The sequence below is a fragment of the Arachis hypogaea genome, chromosome 6, assembly GCF_003086295.3.
Source record: "Arachis hypogaea cultivar Tifrunner chromosome 6, arahy.Tifrunner.gnm2.J5K5, whole genome shotgun sequence".
Lineage (NCBI taxonomy): Eukaryota > Viridiplantae > Streptophyta > Magnoliopsida > Fabales > Fabaceae > Arachis > Arachis hypogaea.
In genome coordinates, this window is record NC_092041.1 from 117978636 (window position 1) to 118003062 (window position 24427).

The 24427-nt window shown below is 36.0% G+C and overlaps 2 protein-coding genes, 1 non-coding gene and 1 pseudogene across 5 annotated transcripts; 1 reads left to right on the plus strand and 3 right to left on the minus strand.

Moving 5' to 3' along the window:
• Positions 1-1621: 1621 nt before the first annotated feature.
• Positions 1622-15237, minus strand: LOC140173793 (rust resistance kinase Lr10-like; annotated as a pseudogene).
• LOC112761654 (small nucleolar RNA R71) lies at positions 6526-6633 on the minus strand. Its single transcript, XR_003182040.1, has one exon. It is a non-coding gene; the product is annotated as a small nucleolar RNA R71 (small nucleolar RNA).
• Positions 15238-17347: 2110 nt separating the features above from the next.
• Positions 17348-19850, plus strand: LOC112756224 (uncharacterized). Of its 3 annotated transcripts, none has more exons than XM_025804701.3 (3): positions 17348-18309; positions 18435-19492; positions 19568-19850. In XM_025804701.3, the coding sequence occupies exons 1-3, from the start codon at positions 17626-17628 to the stop codon at positions 19611-19613; spliced, it is 1788 nt and encodes a 595-aa protein (XP_025660486.1). In that variant the 5' UTR covers positions 17348-17625; the 3' UTR covers positions 19614-19850. The 3 variants fall into 3 exon arrangements, with proteins under 3 accessions (XP_025660486.1, XP_025660487.1, XP_025660485.1); XM_025804702.3 differs by having other exon boundaries at positions 17354-18309; positions 18474-19492; XM_025804700.3 differs by having other exon boundaries at positions 17394-18366; positions 18474-19492.
• Positions 19851-23238: 3388 nt separating this feature from the next.
• On the minus strand, positions 23239-24225 carry LOC112757926 (rust resistance kinase Lr10-like). Its single transcript, XM_072198380.1, has one exon. The coding sequence runs from the start codon at positions 24223-24225 to the stop codon at positions 23239-23241; it is 987 nt and encodes a 328-aa protein (XP_072054481.1).
• Positions 24226-24427: the final 202 nt, after the last annotated feature.

Consider the following 24427-nt stretch of genomic DNA (forward strand, 5'->3'; position numbering starts at 1 on the left):
ACAAATTGAAAAAACGTTGGTGTTATACGTTGTTATTGGCTTATTGTGTGTTATCCTAAGGTGTGAAATTTGAAAAAATGGTTAGAAATAAATTGGACCATTCAATTTAGCAAGGCCACAAATCGGAGGGTTAATATTGAGTTTCTTAATTTTTTTATATTTTTTTTTTGTGACTTTAATTTTTTTATATTTTAAAACCTCAAAACTGACCCCGATTTTTCAACCTTAAAAGTAAAAAAGAAAATCTTCAAATGGGAGGTTCCAATTGCTTCCGATTTGCAACCCTCCAAATTTAAATTTGTCACTCTACAAATTGGAGTTTCGGTCTTTCATACCTCTCAAAATCCTATCTCTGATTTGTATTTTAAATTAAAAAAAAATATTTTTATATTATTTAAAAACACACCCATTATCCATATCTATGCATGACACATTTTTCGGGAGCATAACTAAAAAAATGAGCATCGAATTGCCATTCAACGGGTTTTAAAATTTTAATAAACAAAAGCGTGCGGCACATAAATATACATAAAAACACAATATAGAAAAATATTAAATATCACATCTGCTTGCTATACTTTTCCTTTTACTTAACATAATAAGAAACTAAATTGTAAAAAAGCAAATTGCTTTGGTCATCAACCAGAAAACTTAGTTATTATTGATTATATATCTGTACCATATATAGTATATACCAATAAAGTATTATTCCAAGTTTACTTGTACATCTAGTCTGTCACTTATCCCTACTCACTTGTTTTAATATTTTAGATTTATTTATAATAATAAAGAACAAGAAATTCGTTTTTTATAACTAAAATTTTTGAACTTATGTGTTATGTGTTTGAAATGTTTAGAGTCCTAGAAAGAAGGTGACAGCACCAACAAGTGCTTCACCTATTATAATACTCTAGTCTGTCCAGTGAGTATTACAGATTATATATATTTATGCCATAGTTACAGTTTGTGTATGATATTTTTTTATTAGACAGTAAAATGTATATCTTTTGTACAGAGCATAAAAAAAATCCAAGAAGTAACAATTAGCATTTCCAATAAACTAGAAGGAGGAGGATAAATCTGTAATGGTTCTAAGCATAATCATTCAGTCTACTATACTAGCAGTTTTGACGTGAGTTCATTTTTGGCAATTTTGATTTTGTAAGTTCTAATATTTGTTGTGTATTTTGAATTATTAGTTTGCTTTTTATTATTTGTGTTTCAACTTCTGGTATTGAGATTCACATGATACTAATATTGCCATAACATAATAATTTGCATACCCTTAAATTAGGGGGAACATAAGTAACCATGCCAGAATAATCAGTCTCACAAAATAAGGCTCCTTCTGGTATTGGTCATATTAACTATTTTGCATTCTCTAACCATTGTATAGATTATTGAGATAAAACTAAACAAAGATTATATTTAACTTATTTTATCAAAAACAATATTAATATACGCGTGCTCACAAAGAAATGATCAATTTGTTACTCAACTGGTTTTAGTAAACAAAAGTGTACAATACATAAATAAGAAATATGGAGAAATATCACACTTGCTATACTTGAACCTTTACTTAATAAGAAACAAGATCATAAAAAGCAAACTGGACTAGTCATCATCCAGAAAACTTCAACAGAGGGTTAGTTGCAATTTCTTCCTCAAAACCCGAAGAGCCAGAAGAATTATTTGAAGTAGTTTCTCCTGAGTTAATCTCAAAATCTCTCTTAATAATATCATTTGGATAATATAAAGGCTTTGGAGGCATTTCAATACTTGCAGCATCCCCTTCTAACATTTCCACTACTTTATTCATTGAAGGACGATCCCTTGACTTCAATTGTAAACACCATAGTGCGGTTATGAACATCTTTTTTGCTAGTTCACTCGTTTCTTCATGCATCAAAATTTCCATCTCTATCTCATCACTATTTTGAGCCAATTGATCATATACCCAAAATGGAAAGTAAAACTGGTTTGAATGATCTGCATTTGGGTTTGAGTTTTTTCTTTGGCTTGTCATTTCTGTAACACTCTAAGTTATGCAAGGGAGGAGGAGGTATGCGTGAAGGGGAAAATGAGTAGCACTAAAATGTTTGAATATGAAATAATATCTTAACCATGAGTACGGTTCAAAATGAAACACTTAGAGAAAATTATAACCAGAAAAGAAACTAATTACGTCCTAAACTAATCTCGTCGAAGAAGCTCTCATACTTGTATCCTATCCTATCCTTGATTAGGACCCTTCAGTTATTCACGAATCGAGGTACCAGGGGCCTCCCTCCAACACCTTTTCGCGCAGTGAAGATCCGGTTCCGTTGGGTGGGGTGAACCAAAACTCGACGGGGTGCCGAAGTGGGGAAGAGGGCACGTATTCCATCTTTGGACTTCCGCAAGGGTCCAACTCCTCCTCTGGATCCTCCTCCATGGTGTCTTCCTTCTGGCTAGGATTGTCGAATTTCCTCTTCCTCGGTTTCGGAGTCGGACTCGAGGTGTACCACCTTAAATGACCGCTTCTTAGATGCTGAAGCGTTCCTATCTAGGAAGGTTACGATGGGCAGCTGGGGTTCTTCTTCCACGAACTCTCGACCTAAGTAGATAGTTTGGAGCACGGTAGTAGTGGTCGCAACTACCCACGCGTGCTTCGAGGGGTCATACTTAGAAGTTACCTTCGGGGGCACTGCGTCGTCTCTATCCACTGTGCCATGTTCTTCTGGAGACAGTATGGGAAAAGAAAGGGAGTGAGAACCTAACGTCTCAGTAGGAGTGCTATGCAACACCTCCATATCCATCTCCAGCCCTCGTGCGGGATTTTTTAAAAAGGGGGCTGATGAGTGGATAATTTGTACGCTTTTTGGCATTGTTTTTAGTATGTTTTTAGTATGATCTAGTTAGTTTTTAGTATATTTTTATTAGTTTTTAGTTAAAATTCACTTTTCTGGACTTTACTATGATTTTGTGTGTTTTTCTGTGATTTCAGGTATTTTCTGGCTGAAATTGAGGGACCTGAGCAAAAATCTGATTCAGAGACTGAAAAGGACTGCAGATGCTGTTGGATTCTGACCTCCCTGCACTCGAAGTATATTTTCTGGAGCTACAGAAGCCCAATTGGCACGCTCTCAACGGCGTTGGAAAGTAGACATCCTGGGCTTTCCAGCAATGTATAATAGTCCATACTTTGTCCGAGATTTGATGGCCCAAATCGGCGTTGCAAATCAGCTTCAGAATTCCCAGCGTTTAACGCTGGAACTGGCATAAAAATTGGAGTTAAACGCCCAAACTGGCATGAAAGCTGGCGTTTAACTCCAGAAAAAGTCTCTACACATGAAAGCTTCAATGCTCAGCCCAAGCACACACTAAGTGGACCCAGAAGTGGATTTTTACGTCATTTACTCATTTCTGTATACCCTAAGTTACTAGACTACTATTAATAGGATCTTTTGACATTGTATCTGTACCTCATGACACTTTACACGTTTCTTTGTGTACCTTCCACGGCATGAGTCTCTAAACCCCATGGTTGGGGGTGAGGAGCTCTGCTGTGTCTTGATGGATTAATGCAATTACTACTGTTTTTCATTCAATCATGCTTGCTTCTGTTCTAAGATATTACTTGTTCTTAAACCGGATGAATGTGATGATCCATGACACTCATCATATTCTCAATTATGAACGCGTGCCTGACAACCACCTCCGTTCTACCTTAGATTGAGTAGATATCTCTTGGATTCTTTAACCGGAATCTTCGTGGTATAAGCTAGAACTGATGGCGGCATTCAAGAGAATCCGGAAGGTCTAAACCTTGTCTGTGGTATTCTGAGTAGGATTCAAGGATTGAATGACTGTGACGAGCTTCAAACTCCTGAAGGAGGGGCGTTAGTGACAGACACAAAAGAATCACTGGATTCTATTCCGGCCTGATTGAGAACCGACAGATGGATAGCCGTGCCGTGACAGGGTGCATTGAACATTTCCACTGAGAGGATGGGAGGTAGCCACTGACAACGGTGAAACCCTTGCATACAGCTTGCCATGGAAGGAGCCTTGCGTGCTTGAAGAAGAAGACAGTAGGAAAGCAGAGATTCAGAAGATGGAGCATCTCCAAAACCTCAACATATTCTCCATTACTGCAAAACAAGTACTTATTTCATGTTCTTTTGCTTTTCACAATCAAACCTTGATAATTATTGATATCCTGACTAAGATTTACAAGATAACCATAGCTTGCTTCAAGCCGACAATCTCCGTGGGATCGACCCTTACTCACGTAAGGTATTACTTGGATGACCCAGTGCACTTGCTGGTTAGTTGTGCGAGGTTGCAAAAGTGTGATTGCAATTTCGTGCACCAAGTTTTTGGCGCCGTTGCCGGGGATTGTTCGAGTATGGACAACTGACGGTTCATCTTGTTGCTTAGATTAGGTATTTTTTTTTCAGAGTTCTTAAGAATGAATTCTAGTGTTTCATGATGATCTGTTGAAGTCTGGCTGGCTGTGAAGCCATGTCTAATTTTATTGGACCGAGGTTTCAACTTATCATCACAAGAGCTTGTTGATTTCTATCAATCTTGCTGTTGGAGCAGTGATCTGCTAAGGCTTGGCTGGCCATTGGCCATGTCTAGTGTTTTGGACCGAAGCTTTCTTTGAAAGCTTGGCTGGCTGTGAAGCCATGTCTAATTCCTAGACCGGAGTCTTAGACTAAACATTGCATGATTCCTGGAATTCTCACTAAGAATTTTGATATCTTTATTTTCTTAATTTTCGAAAAAAAAAACACAAAAAAAAATTTACAAAATCATAAAATCCAAAAATTTCTTGTTTGAGTTTAGAGTCTCATTTTAAGTTTGGTGTCAATTGCATGTTTCTGTTCTTATTGCAGTCATGCATGTGTCTTCGTTGATCTTCAAGTTGTTCTTGATAATTTCATTGCTCTGATCTTTGAATTCTATTGATTTGAGTGTTTATGTGTCTCATATGCATTCTCATTTTGTTAGTGTCAGTAGTATACAAACTGCTAAGTTTGGTGTCTTGCATGCATTGTTATTTGATTTTAGTTGCATTTTGATTATTCCTTATTATTAAAAATCCAAAAATATTTTTAATTTGTGTCTTTTCAAGTCAATAATACAGAGAATTGAAGATTCAGAACATACAACAGAGGAATTACACAGAAAAAGCTGGGCGTTCAAAACGCCCAGTGAGGAAGGCAAACTGGCGTTTAAACGCCAGCCAGGGTGCCTGGCTGGGTGTTTAACGCCCAAAAGGGTAGTAGTTTGGGCGTTAAACGCCAGAATGTGCACCATTCTGGGCGTTTAACGCCAGGATGGCACAAGAGGGAAGATTCTGTTTTCAAATCATATTTTTTTTTCAAGTTTTCAAAGTTTTTCAAAATCAAATCTTTTTCAAAACCAATTTCTTTCCATTTTCAAAGATACTTGCTATCAATTAATGATTTGATTCAACATTTCAAGTATGTTGCCTTTTCTGTTGAGAAAGGTTTAATGTTTGAATCATATCTTTTCTTGTTAGCCAAGTTATTAATTTCAAAATCAAATCTTTTTAAAATGCTTTTCAAATCATATCTTCTCAATCACATTTTCTTAAAATCAATCATATCTTCTTAACCACATCTTTTTCAAAATAGTTTTCAATCAAATCTTTTTAATTTCTAATTTCAAAATCTTTTTCAAAAATCACTTAATTTCTTTTCCACTCTTGGTTTTCGAAAATCAATAAGTGTTTTTCAAAATGTTTTAAAATCTTTTACTTAATTTTCGAAAATCACTTCCCTTCTTCTCACATCCTTCTATTTATGGACTAACACTATTCTCTAATACACAATTCGAACTCCATCTTTCTTGATAAGTTCGAATTTTTTTTCTACCTCTGTCTTCCATTTTTCTTTTCCTCTGACGCCTCAAGGAATCTCTATACTGTGACATAGACGATTCCATATTTCCTTGTTTTCTTCTCCTTCATATGAGCAGGAGCAAAGACAAAAGCATTATTGTGAGGCTGATCCTGAACCTGAAAGGACCTTGAAGCGAAAGCTAAGAGAAGCTAAGGCACAACTGTTTGTAGAAGACTTAACAGAAATCTTCAAAGAAGAAGAACACATGGCAGCCGAAAACAACAACAATGCCAACAATGCAAGGAAGGTGCTGGGTGACTTTACTGCACCTACTCCCGACTTCTATGGGAGAAGCATCTCTATCCCTGCCATTGGAGCAAACAACTTTGAGCTTAAGCCTCAATTAGTTTCTCTAATGCAACAGAATTGCAAGTTTCATGGACTTCCATTGGAAGATCCTCATCAGTTCTTAGCTGAGTTCTTGCAAATCTGTGACACTGTCAAGACTAATGGGGTTAACCCTGAGGTCTACAGACTTATGCTATTCCCTTTTGCTGTGAGAGACAGAGTTAGGACATGGTTGGACTCACAACCTAAAGAAAGCCTGAACTCTTGGGAAAAGCTAGTCAATGCCTTCTTGGCAAAGTTCTTTCCACCTCAAAAATTGAGTAAGCTTAGAGTGGAAGTCCAAACCTTCAGACAGAAGGAAGGAGAATCCCTCTATGAAGCTTGGGAAAGATACAAACAATTAATCAGAAAGTGTCCCTCTGATATGCTTTCTGAATGGAGCATCATAGGTATTTTCTATGATGGTCTCTCTGAACTATCCAAGATGTCTTTGGATAGCTCTGCTGGAGGATCTCTTCATCTGAAGAAGACGCCTACAGAAGCTCAAGAGCTGATTGAAATGGTTGCAAATAACCAATTCATGTACACTTCTGAAAGGAATCCTGTGAACAATGGGACTAATCAGAAGAAAGGAGTTCTTGAGATTGACACTCTGAATGCCATATTGGCTCAGAACAAAATATTGACTCAACAAGTCAATTTGATTTCTCAAATCTGTCTGGAATGCAAAATGCACCAGGTAGTACTAAGGAAGCTTCATCTGAAGAAGAAGCTTATGATCCTAAGAACCCTTCAATGGAAGAGGTGAATTACATGGGAGAACCCTATGGAAACACCTATAATCCTTCATGGAGAAATCATCCAAATCTCTCATGGAAGGATCCACAGAGACCTCAACAAGGTTTCAACAATAATAATGGTGGAAGAAACAGGTTTAGCAATAGCAAGCCTTTTCCATCATCTTCTCAGCAACAGACAGAGAATTCTAAGCAGAATACCTCTGACTTAGCAACCATGGTCTCTGATCTAATCAAAACCACTCAAAGTTTCATGACTGAAACAAGGTCCTCCATTAGAAACTTGGAGGCACAAGTGGGTCAGCTGAGCAAGAAAATTACTGAACTCCCTCCTAGTACTCTTCAAAGCAATACAGAAGAAAATCCAAAGGGAGAGTGCAAAGCCATCAACATGGCCGAACTTGGAGAGGAGGAAGAGGCAGTGAACGCCACTGAGGAAGACCTCAATGGACGTCCACTGACCTCCAATGAGTTCCCCAATGAGGAACCATGGGAATCTGAGGCTCAAAATGAGACCATAGAGATTCCATTGGACTTACTTCTGCCATTCATGAGCTCTGATGAGTATTCTTCCTCTGAAGAGGATGAGTATGTCACTGAAGAGCAAGTTGCTAAATACCTTGGAGCAATCATGAAGTTAAATGACAAGTTATTTAGAAATGAGACTTGGGAGGATGAACCCCCTTTGCTCATCAAAGAACTGGATGACTTGTCTAGGCAGAACTTACCTCAAAAGAGACAAGATCCTGGGAAATTTTCAATACCTTGTACCATAGGCACCATTACCTTCAAGAAGGCCTTGTGTGACCTAGGGTCAAGTGTAAACCTCATGCCTCTCTCAGTAATGGAGAAGCTAGGGATCTTTGAGGTGCAAGCTACAAAAATCTCACTAGAGATGGCAGACAACTCAAGAAAACAAGCTTATGGACTTGTAGAGGATGTACTGGTAAAAGTTGAAGGCCATTACATCCCTGCTGATTTCATAGTCCTAAAGACTGGGAAGTGCATGGATGAATCTATCATCCTTGGCAGACCCTTCCTAGCCACAGCAAAGGCTGTGATTGATGTTGATAGAGGAGAATTGATCATTCAAGTGAATGAAGAATCCTTTGTGTTTAAGGCTCAAGGATACCCCTCTGTCATCATGGAGAGGAAGCATGAAGAGCTTCTCTCAAAACAGAGCCAAACAGAGCCCCCACAGCCAAACTCTAAGTTTGGTGTTGGGAGGCCACAACCAACTTCTAAGTTTGGTGTTGAACCCCCACATTCAAACTCTAAGTTTGGTGTTGGGAGGTTCCAACATTGCTCTGAGCATCTCTGAGGCTCCATGAGAGCCCTCTGTCAAGCTACTGACATTAAAGAAGCGCTTGTTGGGAGGCAACCCAATGTTATATTTTATATATTTTCCTTTGTTATTTTATGTTTTTTTGTAGGTTGATGATCATGAGAAGTCACAAAAATAATTGACAAAGCAAAAACAGAATGAAAAACAGAAAGAAAAATAGCACACCCTGGAGGAAGAACCTGCTGGCGTTTAAACGCCAGTAAGGCTAGCAGATGGGCGTTTAACGCCCATTCTGGCACCATTCTGGGCGTTTAACGCCAGAAAGGGGCACCAGACTGGCGTTAAACGCCAGAAAAGGGCAAGCACTTGGCGTTAAACGCCAGAAATGGGCACCAGCCCGGCGTTTAACGCCAGAATTGGCTCAAAACGCATTTTTGCATGCCATTTGGTGCAGGGATGACTTTTCCTTGACACCTCAGGATCTGTGGACCCCACAGGATCCCCACCTACCCCACCACTCTCTCTCTTCTTCACCCATTCACCAATCACCTCAACACCTCTTCCCCAAACACCCTTCACCCATCAAATCCCATCTTTCTCTTCACCACTCACATCCATCCTTCATAAAACCCCACCTACCTCACCCTTCAAATTCAAAATACTTTCCCTCCCAAACTCACCCTCCCATAGCCGAACCATAACCCTCCCCCACCCCTATACAAACCCATTCCCTTCTTTCTCATTTCTTCTTCTTCTACTCTCTTCTTTCTTCTTTTACTCGAGGACGAGCAAATCTTTTAAGTTTGGTGTGGTAAAAGCATTGCTTTTTGTTTTTTCATAACCATTTATGGCATCCAAGGCCGGAGAAACCTCTAGAAAGAGGAAAGGGAAGGCAAAAGCTTCCACCTCCGAGTCATGGGAGATGGAGAGATTCATCTCAAGGGTGCATCAAGACCACTTCTATGAAGTTGTGGCCTTGAAGAAGGTGATCCCCGAGGTCCCTTTTTCACTCAAAAAGAGTGAATATCCGGAGATCCGACATGAGATCCGAAGGAGAGGTTGGGAAGTTCTTACCAAACCCATTCAACAAGTCGGAATCTTAATGGTTCAAGAGTTCTATGCCAATGCATGGATCACTAAGAACCATGATCAAAGTATGAAACTGGACCCAAAGAATTGGCTTACTATGGTTCGGGGGAAATACTTGGATTTTAGTCCGAAAAATGTAAGGTTGGCATTCAACTTGCCCATGATGCAAGGAGATGAACATCCTTACACTAGAAGGGTCAACTTTGATCAAAGGTTGGACCAAGTCCTCACAGTCATATGTGAAGAGGGCGCCCAATGGAAGAGAGATTCAAGAGGAAGGCCGGTTCAATTGAGAAGGCATGACCTCAAGTCCGTGGCTAGAGGATGGTTGGAGTTCATCCAACGCTCAATCATTCCCACTAGCAACCGGTCCGAAGTTACTATAGACCGGGCTATCATAATTCATAGCATCATGATTGGAGAAGAAATAGAAGTTCATGAGGTTATAGCCCAAGAACTTTATAAAGTGGCGGACAAGTCCTCTACCTTGGCAAGGTTAGCCTTGTTATTCAGTTGGAGTTGACATAGAGGGAGACATCCCCATTGATGAGGACAAGCCCATCACTAAGAAAAGGATGGAGCACACAAGAGATCCCACTCATTATGAAATCCCTGAGATTCCTCAAGGGATGCACTTTCCTCCACAAAGCTATTGGGAGCAACTAAACACCTCCCTAGGAGAATTGAGTTTCAACATGGGACAACTAAGGGTGGAACACCAAGAACATTCCATTCTCCTCCATGAAATTAGAGAAGATCAAAGAATCATGAGAGAGGAGCAACAAAGACAAGGAAGAAACATTGAGGAGCTCAAGCACTCCATAGGATCTTCAAGAGGAAGAACAAGCCGCCATCACTAAGGTGGACCCGTTCTTTAATTTCCTTGTTCTTTATTTTTATGTTTTTCGAATTTTAGTGCTTATGTTTATCTATGTTTGTGTCTTGTGATCATTAGTGTCTTAGTGTCTATGCCTTAAAGTTATGAATGTCCTATGAATCCATCACCTTTCTTAAATGAAAAATGTTCTTAAATTGAAAAAGAGAAGAATTGCATGAATTTTGAATTTTATAACAGTTTAATTATTTTGATGTGGTGGCAATACTTTTGTTTTCTGAATGTATGCTTAAACAGTGCATATGTCTTTTGAATTTGTGGTTCATGAATGTTGGCTCTTGAAAGAATGATGAAAAAGGAGACATGTTACTGAGGATCTGAAAAATCATTAAAATGATTCTTGAAGCAAGAAAAAGCAGTGAAAAAAAGAAGAAGAGGAAAAACGAAAAAAAAAAGAGAAGAGGAAAAGAAAACGAAAAAAAAAAGAGAGAAGAAAAGAGAAAAAGAGAAATAAAGTTGTGATCCAAGGCAAAAAGAGTGTGCTTAAGAACCCTGGACACCTCTAATTGGGGACTCTAGCAAAGCTGAGTCACAATCTGAAAAGGTTCACCCGATTATGTGTCTGTGGCATGTATGTATCCGGTGGTAATACTAGAAGACAGAGTGCTTTGGGCCACAGCCAAGACTCAATAAGTAGCTGTGTTCAAGAATCATCATACTTAACTAGGAGAATCAATAACACTATCTGGACTCTGAGTTCCTAAAGAAGCCAATCATTCTGAATTTCAAAGGATAAAGTGAGATGCCAAAACTGTTCGGAGGCAAAAAGCTAAAAGCCCCGCTCATCTAATTAATACTGATCTTCATAGATGTTTTTGGAATTCATTGCATATTCTCTTCTTTTTATCTTATTTGATTTTCAGTTGCTTGAGGACAAGCAACAATTTAAGTTTGGTGTTGTGATGAGCGGATAATTTGTACGCTTTTTGGCATTGTTTTTAGTATGTTTTTAGTATGATCTAGTTAGTTTTTAGTATATTTTTATTAGTTTTTAGTTAAAATTCACTTTTCTGGACTTTACTATGAGTTTGTGTGTTTTTCTATGATTTCAGGTATTTTCTGGCTGAAATTGAGGGACCTGAGCAAAAATCTGATTCGGAGACTAAAAAGGACTGCAGATGCTGTTGGATTCTGACCTCCCTTCACTCGAAGTGGATTTTCTGGAGCTACAGAAGCCCAATTGGCGCGCTCTCAACGGCGTTGGAAAGTAGACATCCTGGGCTTTCCAGCAATATATGATAGTCCATACTTTGCCCAAGATTTGATGGCCCAAACCGGCGTTCAAAGTCACCCTCAGAATTTCCAGCGTTAAACGCCGGAACTGGCACAAGGATGGGAGTTAAACGCCCAAACTGGCACCAAAGCTGGCATTTAACTCCAAGAAGAGTCTCTACACGAAAATGCTTCAATGCTCAGCCCAAGCACACACCAAGTGGGCCCGAAAGTGGATTTTTATGACATTTACTTATCTCTGTAAACCTTAGGCTACTAGTTTTCTATAAGTAGGACCTTTTACTATTGTATTAGAGAGCTTTTGATCATGTTTTTATGATTGAACCCTCTTTGGGAGGCTGCCCATTCGGCCATGCCTAGACCTTGTTCTTATGTATTTTCAACGGTGGAGTTTCTACACACCATAGATTAAGGTGTGGAGCTCTGCTGTACCTTAAGTATTAATGCAATTACTAGTGTTCTTCTATTCAATTCCGCTTGTTCTTGTTCTAAGATATCACTTGTTCTTCAACCTGATGAATGTGATGATCCGTGACACTCATCATCATTCTCACCTATGAGCGTGTGACTGACAACCACCTCCGTTCTACCTTAGATTGGGTGAATATCTCTTGGATTCCTGATACACGATGCATGGTTGATCGCCTGACAACCGAGCGCTCGCCTGACAACCGAGCCAGCCATTCCGTGAGATCAGAGTCTTCATGGTATAGGCTAGAACTGATGGCGGCGTTCAAGAGAATCCGGAAGGTCTAACCTTGTCTGTGGTATTCTGAGTAGGATTCAATGATTGAATGACTGTGACGTGCTTCAAACTCCTGAAGGCGGGGCGTTAGTGACAGACGCAAAAGAATCATTGGATTCTATTCCGGCCTGATTGAGAATCGACAGATGGATAGCCGTGCCGTGACAGGGTGCGTTGAACATTTCCACTGAGAGGATGGGAGGTAGCCACTGACAACGGTGAAACCCTTGCATAAGCTTGCCATGGAAAGGAGTAAGAAGGATTGGATGAAGATAGTAGGAAAGCAGAGAGACGGAAGGGACACATCATCTTCATGCGCTTATCTGAAATTCCCACCAATGAATTACATAAGTATCTCTATCTTTATCTTTATGTTTTATTCGTATATCACCCATATCCATTTGAGTTTGCCTGACTAAGATTTACAAGGTGACCATAGCTTGCTTCATACCAACAATCTCTGTGGGATCGACCCTTACTCGCGTAAGGTTTATTACTTGGACGACCCAGTACACTTGCTGGTTAGTTGTGCGAAGTTGTGTTTATGCCATGGTATTGAACACCATGTTTTTGGATTCATTACCGGGGATTATTTGAGTTGTGAAAAGTATTGATCACAATTTCGCGCACTAGGGGCGTACGATATGACATGTAATATGCATCTTTCTTGTAGAACATGTGTGCAAAAAGAGAAAGCATATAGGAAAACAGAAGGATAACATCCTAAGTAACATCAACATAATCATACATAAATCTGAGAAAAACTAAGAATCAAACTTTCATTCATGCTTTCTTCTTTCTTAACTTTTAACTTTTATGGAAGGTATTGAGCTCAAAACGGTATAAATGAGAGTCCCCTTCCCTTACCGAAGGTTCTTATCTCGAGTGTCTTGGTGATCACCTTCCCTTACCGAAGGATCATCTCGATCGATCACCCTCCCTTACCGAGGGATCATCTCGATATCTTGTCTTTGGGGGTCACCTTCCCTTACCGAAGGATCATTCCCTCAGTTCAATTTACAATCAAGGTTATTTAGACATACACAAGAAAAGAGTTATATCAACAAATATATCTTATTATATAAAATTGATGGGAGTTTCCTTCCCTTACCGAAGGTTCCCAAAGGTTTGCCGATCACCTTTCCTTACCGAAGGATCATCTCGATTCGATCACCTTCCCTTACCGAAGGATCATCTCGATTATCTTGTCTTTGGGGTCACCTTCCCTTACCGAAGTATCATTCCCTCAGTTTAATTAACAAGTAGGATTATTTAGGCATATACAAGAATAGATCATGCAAGAGGAGAGACATATACCATGATAAAATAAGCATGTTGAATAAGACTTTATAAGAAAGTAGGTACTCTCGTCCCTAGAGGGGTATTAATAATATAAAATAAATATACATTATAAAAGATAGAATAATTTAAATAGTTGAATAAAATAGTTATAAGAGAGCATGTACTCTTTTTAACTCATGGAAATATTAATATTAATCTAATGTTATAAAAGTCAATATAATTTCATGTAATAAAATGAGATATATTAATTAGCTGAATAAAATAATTATAAGGAAACATGTACTCTTGACCCTAAGAAGATATTAATGATATAATGTATAAAATATAATCTAAGTGCATATTGTAAGAAAGTGGGTATTTGAAATACTTGGATTAGATATTATAAGAAGCATGTACCTTTGATCTTTAAAATAAAGGAGCAATAATAACATAATGATATAAGGGGTCATTTAGTTGCATATAACAAAATAGGGTTCCTTGAACAAGACACAAAAAGGAGCATGTACTCTCAACATTAAAGGAATAATAATAATGTAACGGTATCAAAGGTCATGTAGTAAAATTAGGGATTGTTAAATAATTTAATAAAACATTTTAAAGGGACATGTATTTTCAACATGAAAGGAATAGTAATTAAAAGGTCATGTAAATGCACATAGAAAAGATATGGGATACATATTAATGGATTCAAGAGGGAATAATTGACATAATAGATAATCATGCTCAATGTAGATGAGAGATAAGCAAAGAATAATTCATGTCATAAAATACATGAAAGATACTACATGCCAACATAAGTAAGAAAGGCATAATTCCCTACTCTTTTTCCTAACACTTCTTCGAGCTTGCCTCTTGTGTTTGCCCACAGAATATTATTTCTTTGCAGAGAGAGAAGGGAGAGGATTAGTGTCTGAGAGGAGTGACTTTCTACCTATGGGTGCTCCCCTATTTATATACGTTTGGGGATGGGGTGGTTGGGATATTTTAAATTTCAAACTGAGGGTGGTTACTAAGTTTCTATCCAAAATTTCAAAAATTCTAATCTTATCTCCTAACCGATTTTCAAACTTCGAAGTTTAATTTTGTTTCTAGAAGGGGTGGTTGTTACAATTTCCATCAAAAGCATTCCAAAACTATAGACATCCGCTTTATAAGATAGTGCTCCAATATTTTGGTAGAACAATTCTGGAGCCATGTAACCAATTGTTTCTCTTACTACTGTTATCAAGAGGATTAAGCTTTGCAAGACCAAAGTCTGAGACCTTAGGAATGAAGTTCTCGTCAAGAAGAATGTTACGAGGCTTGATATCAAAATGCAAAATTTACATGTCACAACCTTCATGCAAATAAGCTATACCATGAGCCACTCCAAGAGATATTTCAAAGAGTTTTTGGTATGTCAATGATGCACTATCTACTTTGGAAAAGATAAATTTATCTAGAGAACCATTCAGCATAAATTCGTATACAAGAGCGCGTTTTGAACCCTCAACACAAAATCCAATCAATCTTACTATATTGGCATGATGTATTCTACCAATTGTAGCAACTTCACTGATGAAATCTTGACCATTACCTTTGGCTTTACCCAACATTTTTATGACTACAAAAGGTCCACTTCGTAGCTTTCCCTTATACACAGAGCCGAATCCTCCTTCTCCTAGCTTTTCCTTAAAATCTCTTGTCATCTTCTTTATCTCTTTATATGAATACCTTATTGGAATGAGTTTGTTCCCTTGCAAAAATTCCTCAATGTTTTTATAAATTGATGCATGTCTTCTTTGGCATATGTAGATCAACATTACTAAGAAAAATACGAGACTCAATATGAATTTGATGACCATATGTGGCACCATAACCCGTCCCGTGAATACTCCTAGCTTAATAATAGCTAATACATCTGCTGTATAGAAGGTATCTCCTCCATCTTTTCTCACTACTTTTCGAAGAATGGCAAATTAATTAGTCTCTAAAAGATATTTTATATGTTTTATGGCACCCTAATAATGTCTTCTTTGTGACAGATTAGGACTCAATAGATACGGAAATCACACCATGCAACTGAAAATATTTGCCAAGAAATGAGAATCTACCTTTCAAAATTCCATACGCGTAATCTGTAGAGAAGAATTAGTGAAAAATTAGCAACATGGCAAAGACAATAAACTAGCATTATTAGTGGATGCACAATAGTAATACTCTTTCCTTTTTAAAATAACTATCTTTTTTACTTGTTAGTTGATGCGTAAGCATCTTTCTTATCTTTTTCTAGTAAATTTGCATGTAATTTGTTGAGTTTAATTAAGAATTAATTATATTTTAGCCACTATAGATGCTATTTTGAGTTTTGTGCAATACTGTTTATTTTAGATAGCATTCGGCGGAATTTGATGGAATTTCTGCAGCACAAGAAGCAAAGGAGATGGCAGCGAGGAGCGACGCGCACGCGTGCCTGATGCGTGCGCGTGATCTGAAGGTATCCATGGCGACGCGTACGCGTGAGTTGAAGATTTGCTCAGCGACGCATACGCATAACATGCGCCACGTGCAGAAAACGCAGAAAAACACTAGAGGCGATTTCTGGGCTGTTTTGACCCAGTTTCTAGCCTAGAAAACACAGATTAGAAACTGCAGAATGGACAAATTAAGTAGTCCCCACCCATCAGCTGAAGACTTGTTAATTAATTCAAATTTAAATTCAAATTTTAATTCTAGAAAAAGATATTATTTTAATTTTAAATTTAGAAATTAGATTTTAAATTTATTAGGATTAGTTATAAAAGGGATCTCAACAGGGTGGTTCCAACACAACATTCCACAACATTATTCCATACAAATTTACATTCCATATTCCACAGCTTTTGGACTCTGAACCATGAGCAACTAAACCTCCATTGTTAAGGTTAGGAACACTGTCTATTGTATAGAGTGATACTATTATTTTTCTATTTTAATTCATGTTTTTATTTATATTTCAATAATTGTTTTCGTTTTTTATTTTATGAATTTGGGTGAAACGGAAGTATGACCTATGTTCTAATTGAGTTCTTGTATAACTTGGAAAAGCTCTTTACTTGAACAACAACTTGAAAACATATTATCTTGAATTTCTAATTGTTTGTACTTAACGGGATACGTGACATATAATCCCCTTATTTTTGGATAATTAGGATTCTTGTGGCATATAAACTAGAATTTGATCATCACCCTCTAATTGGAATTAATTGACCAAGGAATTGGCAGTTAATGAATTTTAGAGGAGACTAGAAAGGTCTAAGGAATTAGGGTCTAGTCACAAATAGTTTGCAATGAATTAAATCTTACATGATTACAATAGTGAATAAGAAAAGTTAATCCAAAAAAATAGATAACTCTAAAACCTTAACTATTTCTCCATATTTTATTCTCACTTATTTACCTGTCTGTCTTCAAACTCTTCTTCTATTGTTTAATGCTTTTGAACATCTAAACACTATTTTTTGTTTGTCTAACTAAGCCTATCAAATACTATTGTTGCTTAATCCATCAATCCTTGTGGGATCGACCCTTACTCACGTAAGGTATTAGTTGGTACGGCCCGGTGCACTTACCGGATAGTTTGTGGGTTATAAATTACGCACCATTGCACCATTAATATATTAAATTTTCAATGAATCTAAAAAATAAAACACTTATTTTAAAAAGGAAAGACTAATAACTAAGCAGTATTTCATTGCTTTGTATTATTTTATGTTTAAGGTGTAACTTCACTAACTTGTATTGCTTAGTTGTTTATACCTAAGCTATTGTCTGTAATGTATAGCTAAAGTTAGATGTAAGTAATTCTATATATTAACTGTGGATTAGTGCTATAGTGTTAGGGTGCGAGCTCCATAATAACAAGAGGAACCAAAATGACCACAAGCCGCATCACCTTTAAAATATAGCTCATCTCCTTATTCTGTTTTCCTCATTCCCAGTTTTGCCATCGATGAACACTTTCTGAGTCTCTTCAACAACGAAAAAAAAAAAGAAAACCCTAAAACGAAATAGAAAAGCCAATAATAAAAGCTAAGTTATCTTCGTTACAGGTGGATATGACGGTATCCTCTCTCTTATCCATCGCGGCCACCGCCTCAGCCGCTGCCCTAACCATGTTAATATGCAAGGGTCGCCGCAAGACCCTCCTTCAAGGCCCCCACAAAGAGGACCTTTCAATGCTCGGTCCACAATCCGAACCCGAATGCAATCCATGTGGCAAGATCCTATTCTTTTCCCGAATCGGAACGTCAAAAGCTCTGGCGCAGCACCTCCGCTATATGTTAGCCTCAAACGGCGTTACTTTAGAGCTCGTAGATACAGTTGATTACGAGCCCGAAGACCTACCTAAGGAGAACCTCGTCCTCATCATTGCTTCAACTGCGGAACATTGGAACCGATCTCCGCCACAACCGCCTATCAGCGCGAAAGATACCTCCCTACGTCTTGCAGCAGAGGACTTCGCCAGGTGGCTCAAGGAGAAAGTGAGTAACTTTGAGGGTGAAGTGTTTGTTGTGAAGGCTTGCACTTTCAGTGCGTTTGGTGTGGTCGGTAGGGTTTCCGAAGATGGCAAGAATTTGATGGCTAAGGCCGCCAATCACATTAGGGATTTGGGTCACGCTACTCAATTCAACCCTGATTTTGATTTTGACAACTGGTGGCAAAGGGCTGTTGGGGTTTTGAAAGGTGCGGTTTTGGAAGATACAGTTGCTGTTGGCAAGTGCCAGCAATCTGAACCTGAGGTTGGTTTCTGCATCCTCTCATCAACACACCTGCGAATTGAAACTTTCTCTTTAATAGTTAGTTGTTCTAAACTATTTGTGATTTAATTTTATCTTGGATAATATAGTTGTTTCCCAAATTCCAGGTTGTTTCTTGTTCTGATCCAAAGCTACTCATGACGCAGCGCTTTTATGTTTTTGTGGAAAATGTTGACGATGTGGTAACTGAGATGGGTTCTTCTACTACCTTCACCCGCAAGATGTTAACTGTCACTGAGGCGGACTTGATGAAGAATGGCTGTGTTGATCTTGAAGAAGCAGGTCCTGTTACTCCTCTTGCCAAAGGTATAAAAATTGATTCCTCGCTATCACAGTCCCTAGAATTCTGTTCCGTTGGTGGTGTCTTGTACTTCGTCCCTGGTAGGTTGATGGGTGGTATTCCAAAAGAATATGGGGTGATCATGGACCTACATTACCCCAAAAAATTCTGGTGCCTCAAATACGATGGTTCTACTTGGATTTGGAAATTATTGGGTAACACGTTCATCAGTCGTAATAGAGCTTTAGTAGTCCCATATGATGGCAAGTTGTTAATCTTTGGGGGTGGTTGGATTGAGATCTATGACCCAAAATCAGATTACTGGGATAGAAGGGAAGTACCTTATAACGCCTTGATTCAAGGTTCTATGGATCCTGAATCTTACTTTTTGTGGGAGGACAAGAGCACCAAGCATCATAAGACCCTCATTTTCTTGTATCGTTTTAGTAAGTTGGGAGGACGATCGATTGTGTCATATGATGTTGAAGCAAACAGATGGAAACCCATTGAGTGCCAATTTCCAAAAATTCCTCTTAATGTGTTCTGTCCTACAAAACTTGTTCTTTTGGGATCTAGTGATTATCTCCTAGTTGTTGAGGAGCTAGCCTCTAATTGGTATGTGTACGACTTGTCTAGGAGGATGGTTATGGCAGATCTGCATATAGATGGTCTGGACGATACTTGGCGGGTGTTGCATGTTTTCTGTTGTCATCACAACCAGAAAGAAAAAGAAAGTCTGATTTATATGTTCATGCAACAGAATGAATCTGGGCTTCATGACCTTGTTCATTATGCCAGAGTCAAGCTCAAAACGGATGCTCTTTTTTCTGTCAAGGTTGAATCCAAGGGTTATTTTAAAGTTGGTCCCTATACCAAACTCTATATGTGAGCATCTCTATCCTCTTTGCTTATATTATGCTGTCTCATACTTTCTGAATCTATCCATTGAACTCTCGACAGGTTTGCTGTTGGAGGCGAAGACATTGAAGGGAAGAATGCAGCTTAGTTGTTGTTGTTGTCCTCTATTAACCCCATGTTCGTAAACTTCTTTTTTAACCTATAGAGACGTGTTATTACTTATTAGGGACTGTTTATTAAGCTAACTCTTTATTTTTAAAGGCATCATTTTTCTGCATCTAAAGTTATGTTTTTCCAGATTGAAATGGGCTACGCTTTACGGTTTTTTTCCTTGTCCAAGTTACATACATAATTCAAATAAATAGACAATATTATTTTTATTCAATGCGTTACTTTATAAGCATAGTAATATTATTATATACCTTTATGTTTTACATTTTTGTCTGAATCCCTTCTATGTATATTAATAATATATATTTTAATTTTCTTTTACTAAATTAACATTTATTAACACTTAAATATATTCTTTATATTATAATTATCTATATAACTGTATTTTAAATTAAAATAGTAAAATATAACAAAATAACAATAAATTTATATCATGCACAAACAAAATAGTTGGTTTTATTATTTAAAATTAGTTTAATTTATTAACCTAAACTAAATTTTTTGTTAATCAAAATCAAATTTAGTTTGTTGGTTAACTTTAACTATATATTTAGCCTTACATATTAATAACAAATTTAACAAATAATTATATTTATGAATTTTATTTTAATATAAATATTATTGCATAATTCTTTTCTTTTGCCAAAAGTTTTGACCCTTCCAAAAGTTTCATTCAAGTTCTGCCACCAAAACTACATATTTTTATAGGAAGCCATTCACATAAAGATGTTTAAAACATCTTTTTTTAAAGATGTTTAAAACATCTTTTTTTAAAGATGTTTTTTAATAATTAATATATAATCTATATAATCGATTAAATTGTGTTATTTTTGTCAAAATTAGATGAAATAAATCAATTTGACCAAAAAATTGATAAACCAAATCTTAAACCGATTTAAATTAATATTTTTTATAAAATGACTATAATACCCCTATTATAGAAAATGATTTAAAATATTTTTACTATATATTTTAAAACTCTAAATTCTAACCTTTCTCTTCTCTTGATACCATCGTAGAATTAGAATTTAAGATTTTCAAAATTAATATATATAATAAAAATATTTTAGTCATTTTTTATAATAAGAATATTGTAGTCATTTTTTATAAAAAAGAATATTAATTTAGATTAGTCTAAGATTTGATTTATCGATTTTTCGGTCAAATTGGTTTGTTTGATCTAATTTTGACAAAAATAATACAGTTTGATCGATTATATAGGTTAAATTTTAATTATTAAAAAGCGTCTTTAAAAAAAGATGTTTTAAACGTCTTTATGTAAGTGACTCCCATCTTTATAATAATTAACTTTTCAAAAATATAAAAATCTTAAAAATCTTATATATTTAGCAAATGTGTTAAGAGGACCAATTTTCTTTGACGCATCGATTCCATGTTTGTAATCTATGCCCTGCGAAAAAGGTTTAGAGAAGAAAAAGTACACATCAAAATATTAGAGAATTCTTTTTAAAATGTAACTATTTTCAATCCATGATAGATTTCATTATTAGTATTTATTTTTTTAATAATTTTCTCAAATAATATACTACCAAAGATAAAGAAGGTACATCTGTAATAAGATTAAGCAGAATTTTCTCTCTTACTTTCTGATATTTTTGCTATCTGAATTGATTAAACTAGTCAGTTTTTTTGCTGTCTTCATGAATTGACTACATAAATGGAAAATTAAAATAGAAACAAAACTTTAATAATATATATATAAATGCATCTAAAAACAAAAAGCTACAAGAATTAATTCCACATCTGAATTTTTGGACCAAAACCAGAAAAAAAGATATTACAAATTTTCTTGGATAAATTACTTACCCAATCATACATTAAAATACTCAAACTCAATTTGTTTTTTCAATTTTTTTTAGAGAAAAAACTTTAAACACCCTCACAATTATCTCGAAAGATAATGAGGTCTTTAAAAAAAATTTTTTTTTGGCCCTTCATTTTTATTTTTTAAGACTGATTAACCTTTCTGTCAATATCTTTTTCTATATTAACAGAATAAACTTACATGACATGTTAAACTGTTGATATATCCGTTAAGAGCCAATTAGGATTGACATATTCTTTTTTGTTAAAAATCTCATTGTTTTTTGGAAATAATTGTCAAAGTTGTTTGTTTTTTTTTTATTATTTTTTTTAAGGTGAATTCTACTTTACCCTTTCTAAAATAAAGGATAAGTTATCCTTTGTGACATATAGAGTGATTATTGATAAATTATCCTTTATCAGAGCTCTAAAATTCACGTTATTTTCTTTTTTCTTTTCAATTGACGCTATGTTTCTCTTAAAACTTGATAACATTGTCATTTTCATCATCCCCACCAAATACACCTCTTCTTCTCCAATTTTAAAATCCTAATTCCTCTCAAATTCAATCACCGTTTTCAATCAATTAGATTAAAATTTTAAACTTGTTCTTACGCTTTTAATCTTCAATTTCAACAAGCACATCTATTAATTTTTCAACTCTCTTCTTCCTAAGATTTTCTTCCTAAGAATTTATTTTTACATGCTTTTTGTAGGGATATCTTGGATTTCAAAAACAATTCATTGACTGGCACTTATGATGAACAAATCTTGTGCTAAAGATGGTGTATTATTTTGGAAATGTCTACTCTATATATACATTTGGTTATGATGAAATATAATATGCAACAGCAACTTATCATTATTATTGTATTATGACATTGTTAACATTCTGAAAATGTTACTTTAATTAAACGCTGAGATGTTGTTAAATACATGTATTCTTAGCAAAGTATAGGTTGAAATTTGATTATCCAATATTAAAATGAAGGAATTTGTTAATATTGAATAATCCTATACCATTAGATATAATCTCACACTATTAAAAATATTAATAATAGCTAATTAATAACTACAACTCACAAAATCTACTTATCCCCTAACACTCCTCCTAGAAAAATACCACACCTGTTTATTATACTTGTACTTTTACTTAACATACTAAGAAACTAGATCGTAAAAAAGCAAGCTGCTTTGGTCATCAACCAGAAAACTCACATAGAATTGGTTGTAATTTCCTCCCCAAATTCTGAAGAGCCAGAAAAATCATTTGAAGTAGTTACTCATACAAATTTGGAGGGATAGCATACATGTAGTAGAATGTTGAGTAAGTTTTAACACTTCATATTGTCAAAATAATATTACAAAATATTGCTAATAACAAAATTCTACACAATTTTTTGTAGGTAAACAAATAAACTTACATAATCAACCAAGAGAAAGAGACTTCTGGTATTAAAAGTGTACATCGAATTCATTATATGTCTATATTATATTACTAATTTGACAATTAAAATATTTCACATGCTATTCTTTAATAATAATTAAAATATTTTCTAATAATAATCAAAATAATAATATTAATACACCCGTGCCCACAAAGAAATGATCAAATTGTCATTCAACTGATTTTAATAAACAAAAGCGTATAACACATACATATAAATTAAAATACAGTATAGAAAAATATCACACTTGCTATACTTGTCCTTTTACTTAACATAATAAGAAACAAGATCATAGAAAGCAAATTGCACTAGTCATCAACCAAAGCACTTTCACATAGGATTGGTTGTAATTTCCTCCTCAAAACCTGAACAACTAGAAGAATCATTTGAAGTAGTTACTCCTGAATTAATCTCCTCAGAATCTTTGTGAATCATATCATTTGGATAATATGAAGGTCTTGGAGGCATTTCAATGCTTGCAGCATTCTCTTCTAACATTTTCACCACTTTATTCATTGAAGGACGATCACTTGGCTTTAATTGTATACACCATAGTGCAGTTATGAACATCTTTTTTGCTACTTCACTCGTTTCTTCATGCATTAAAATTTTCATCTCTATCTCATCATTTTTCTGAGCCAATTGATCGTATATCCAAAATGGAAAGTAAAATTGACTCGAATGCTCTGCATTTGGGTTGGAGTTTCTTCTTTGACTTGCAATCTCCATCAAAAGCATTCCAAAACTATAGACATCGGCCTTATAAGATACTGCTCCAATATTTTGGTAGAACAATTCTGGAGCCATGTAACCAATTGTTCCTCGTGCTGCTGTCAAAGTTACAATACTATTATCAAGAGGATTAAGCTTTGCAAGACCAAAGTCTGAGACCTTAGGAATGAAGTTCTCGTCAAGAAGAATGTTGTGAGGCTTGATATCAAAATGCAAAATTTGCATGTCACAGCCTTCATGCAGATAAGCTATACCACGAGCCACTCCAAGAGATATTTCAAAAATTTCCTGGTAAGTCAATGATACACTATCCACTTTGGAGAAGATAAACTTATCTAGAGAACCATTCGGCATAAATTCGTATACAAGAGCACGTTTTGAACCCTCAACACAAAATCCAATCAACCTTACTACATTGGCATGATGTATTCTACCAATTGTAGCAACTTCGCTGATAAATTCTTGACCATTAGTCTTAGCTTTACCCAACATTTTTATGGCTACAAAAGGTCCACTTCGTAACTTTCCCTTGTACACAGAACCGAATCCTCCTTCTCCCAATTTTTCCTTAAAATCTCGTGTCATTTTCTTTATCTCTTTATATGAATACCTTATTGGAATGAGATTATTACCTTGCAAAAATTCCTCAATATTTTCATAAATTGATGCATGTTTTTTTTGGCATGTGTAGATCAACATTACCAAGAAAAATACGAGACTCAGTATGAATTTGACGACCATGTATGGCACCATAACCCGTCCCGTGAATACTCCTAGCTTAATAAGA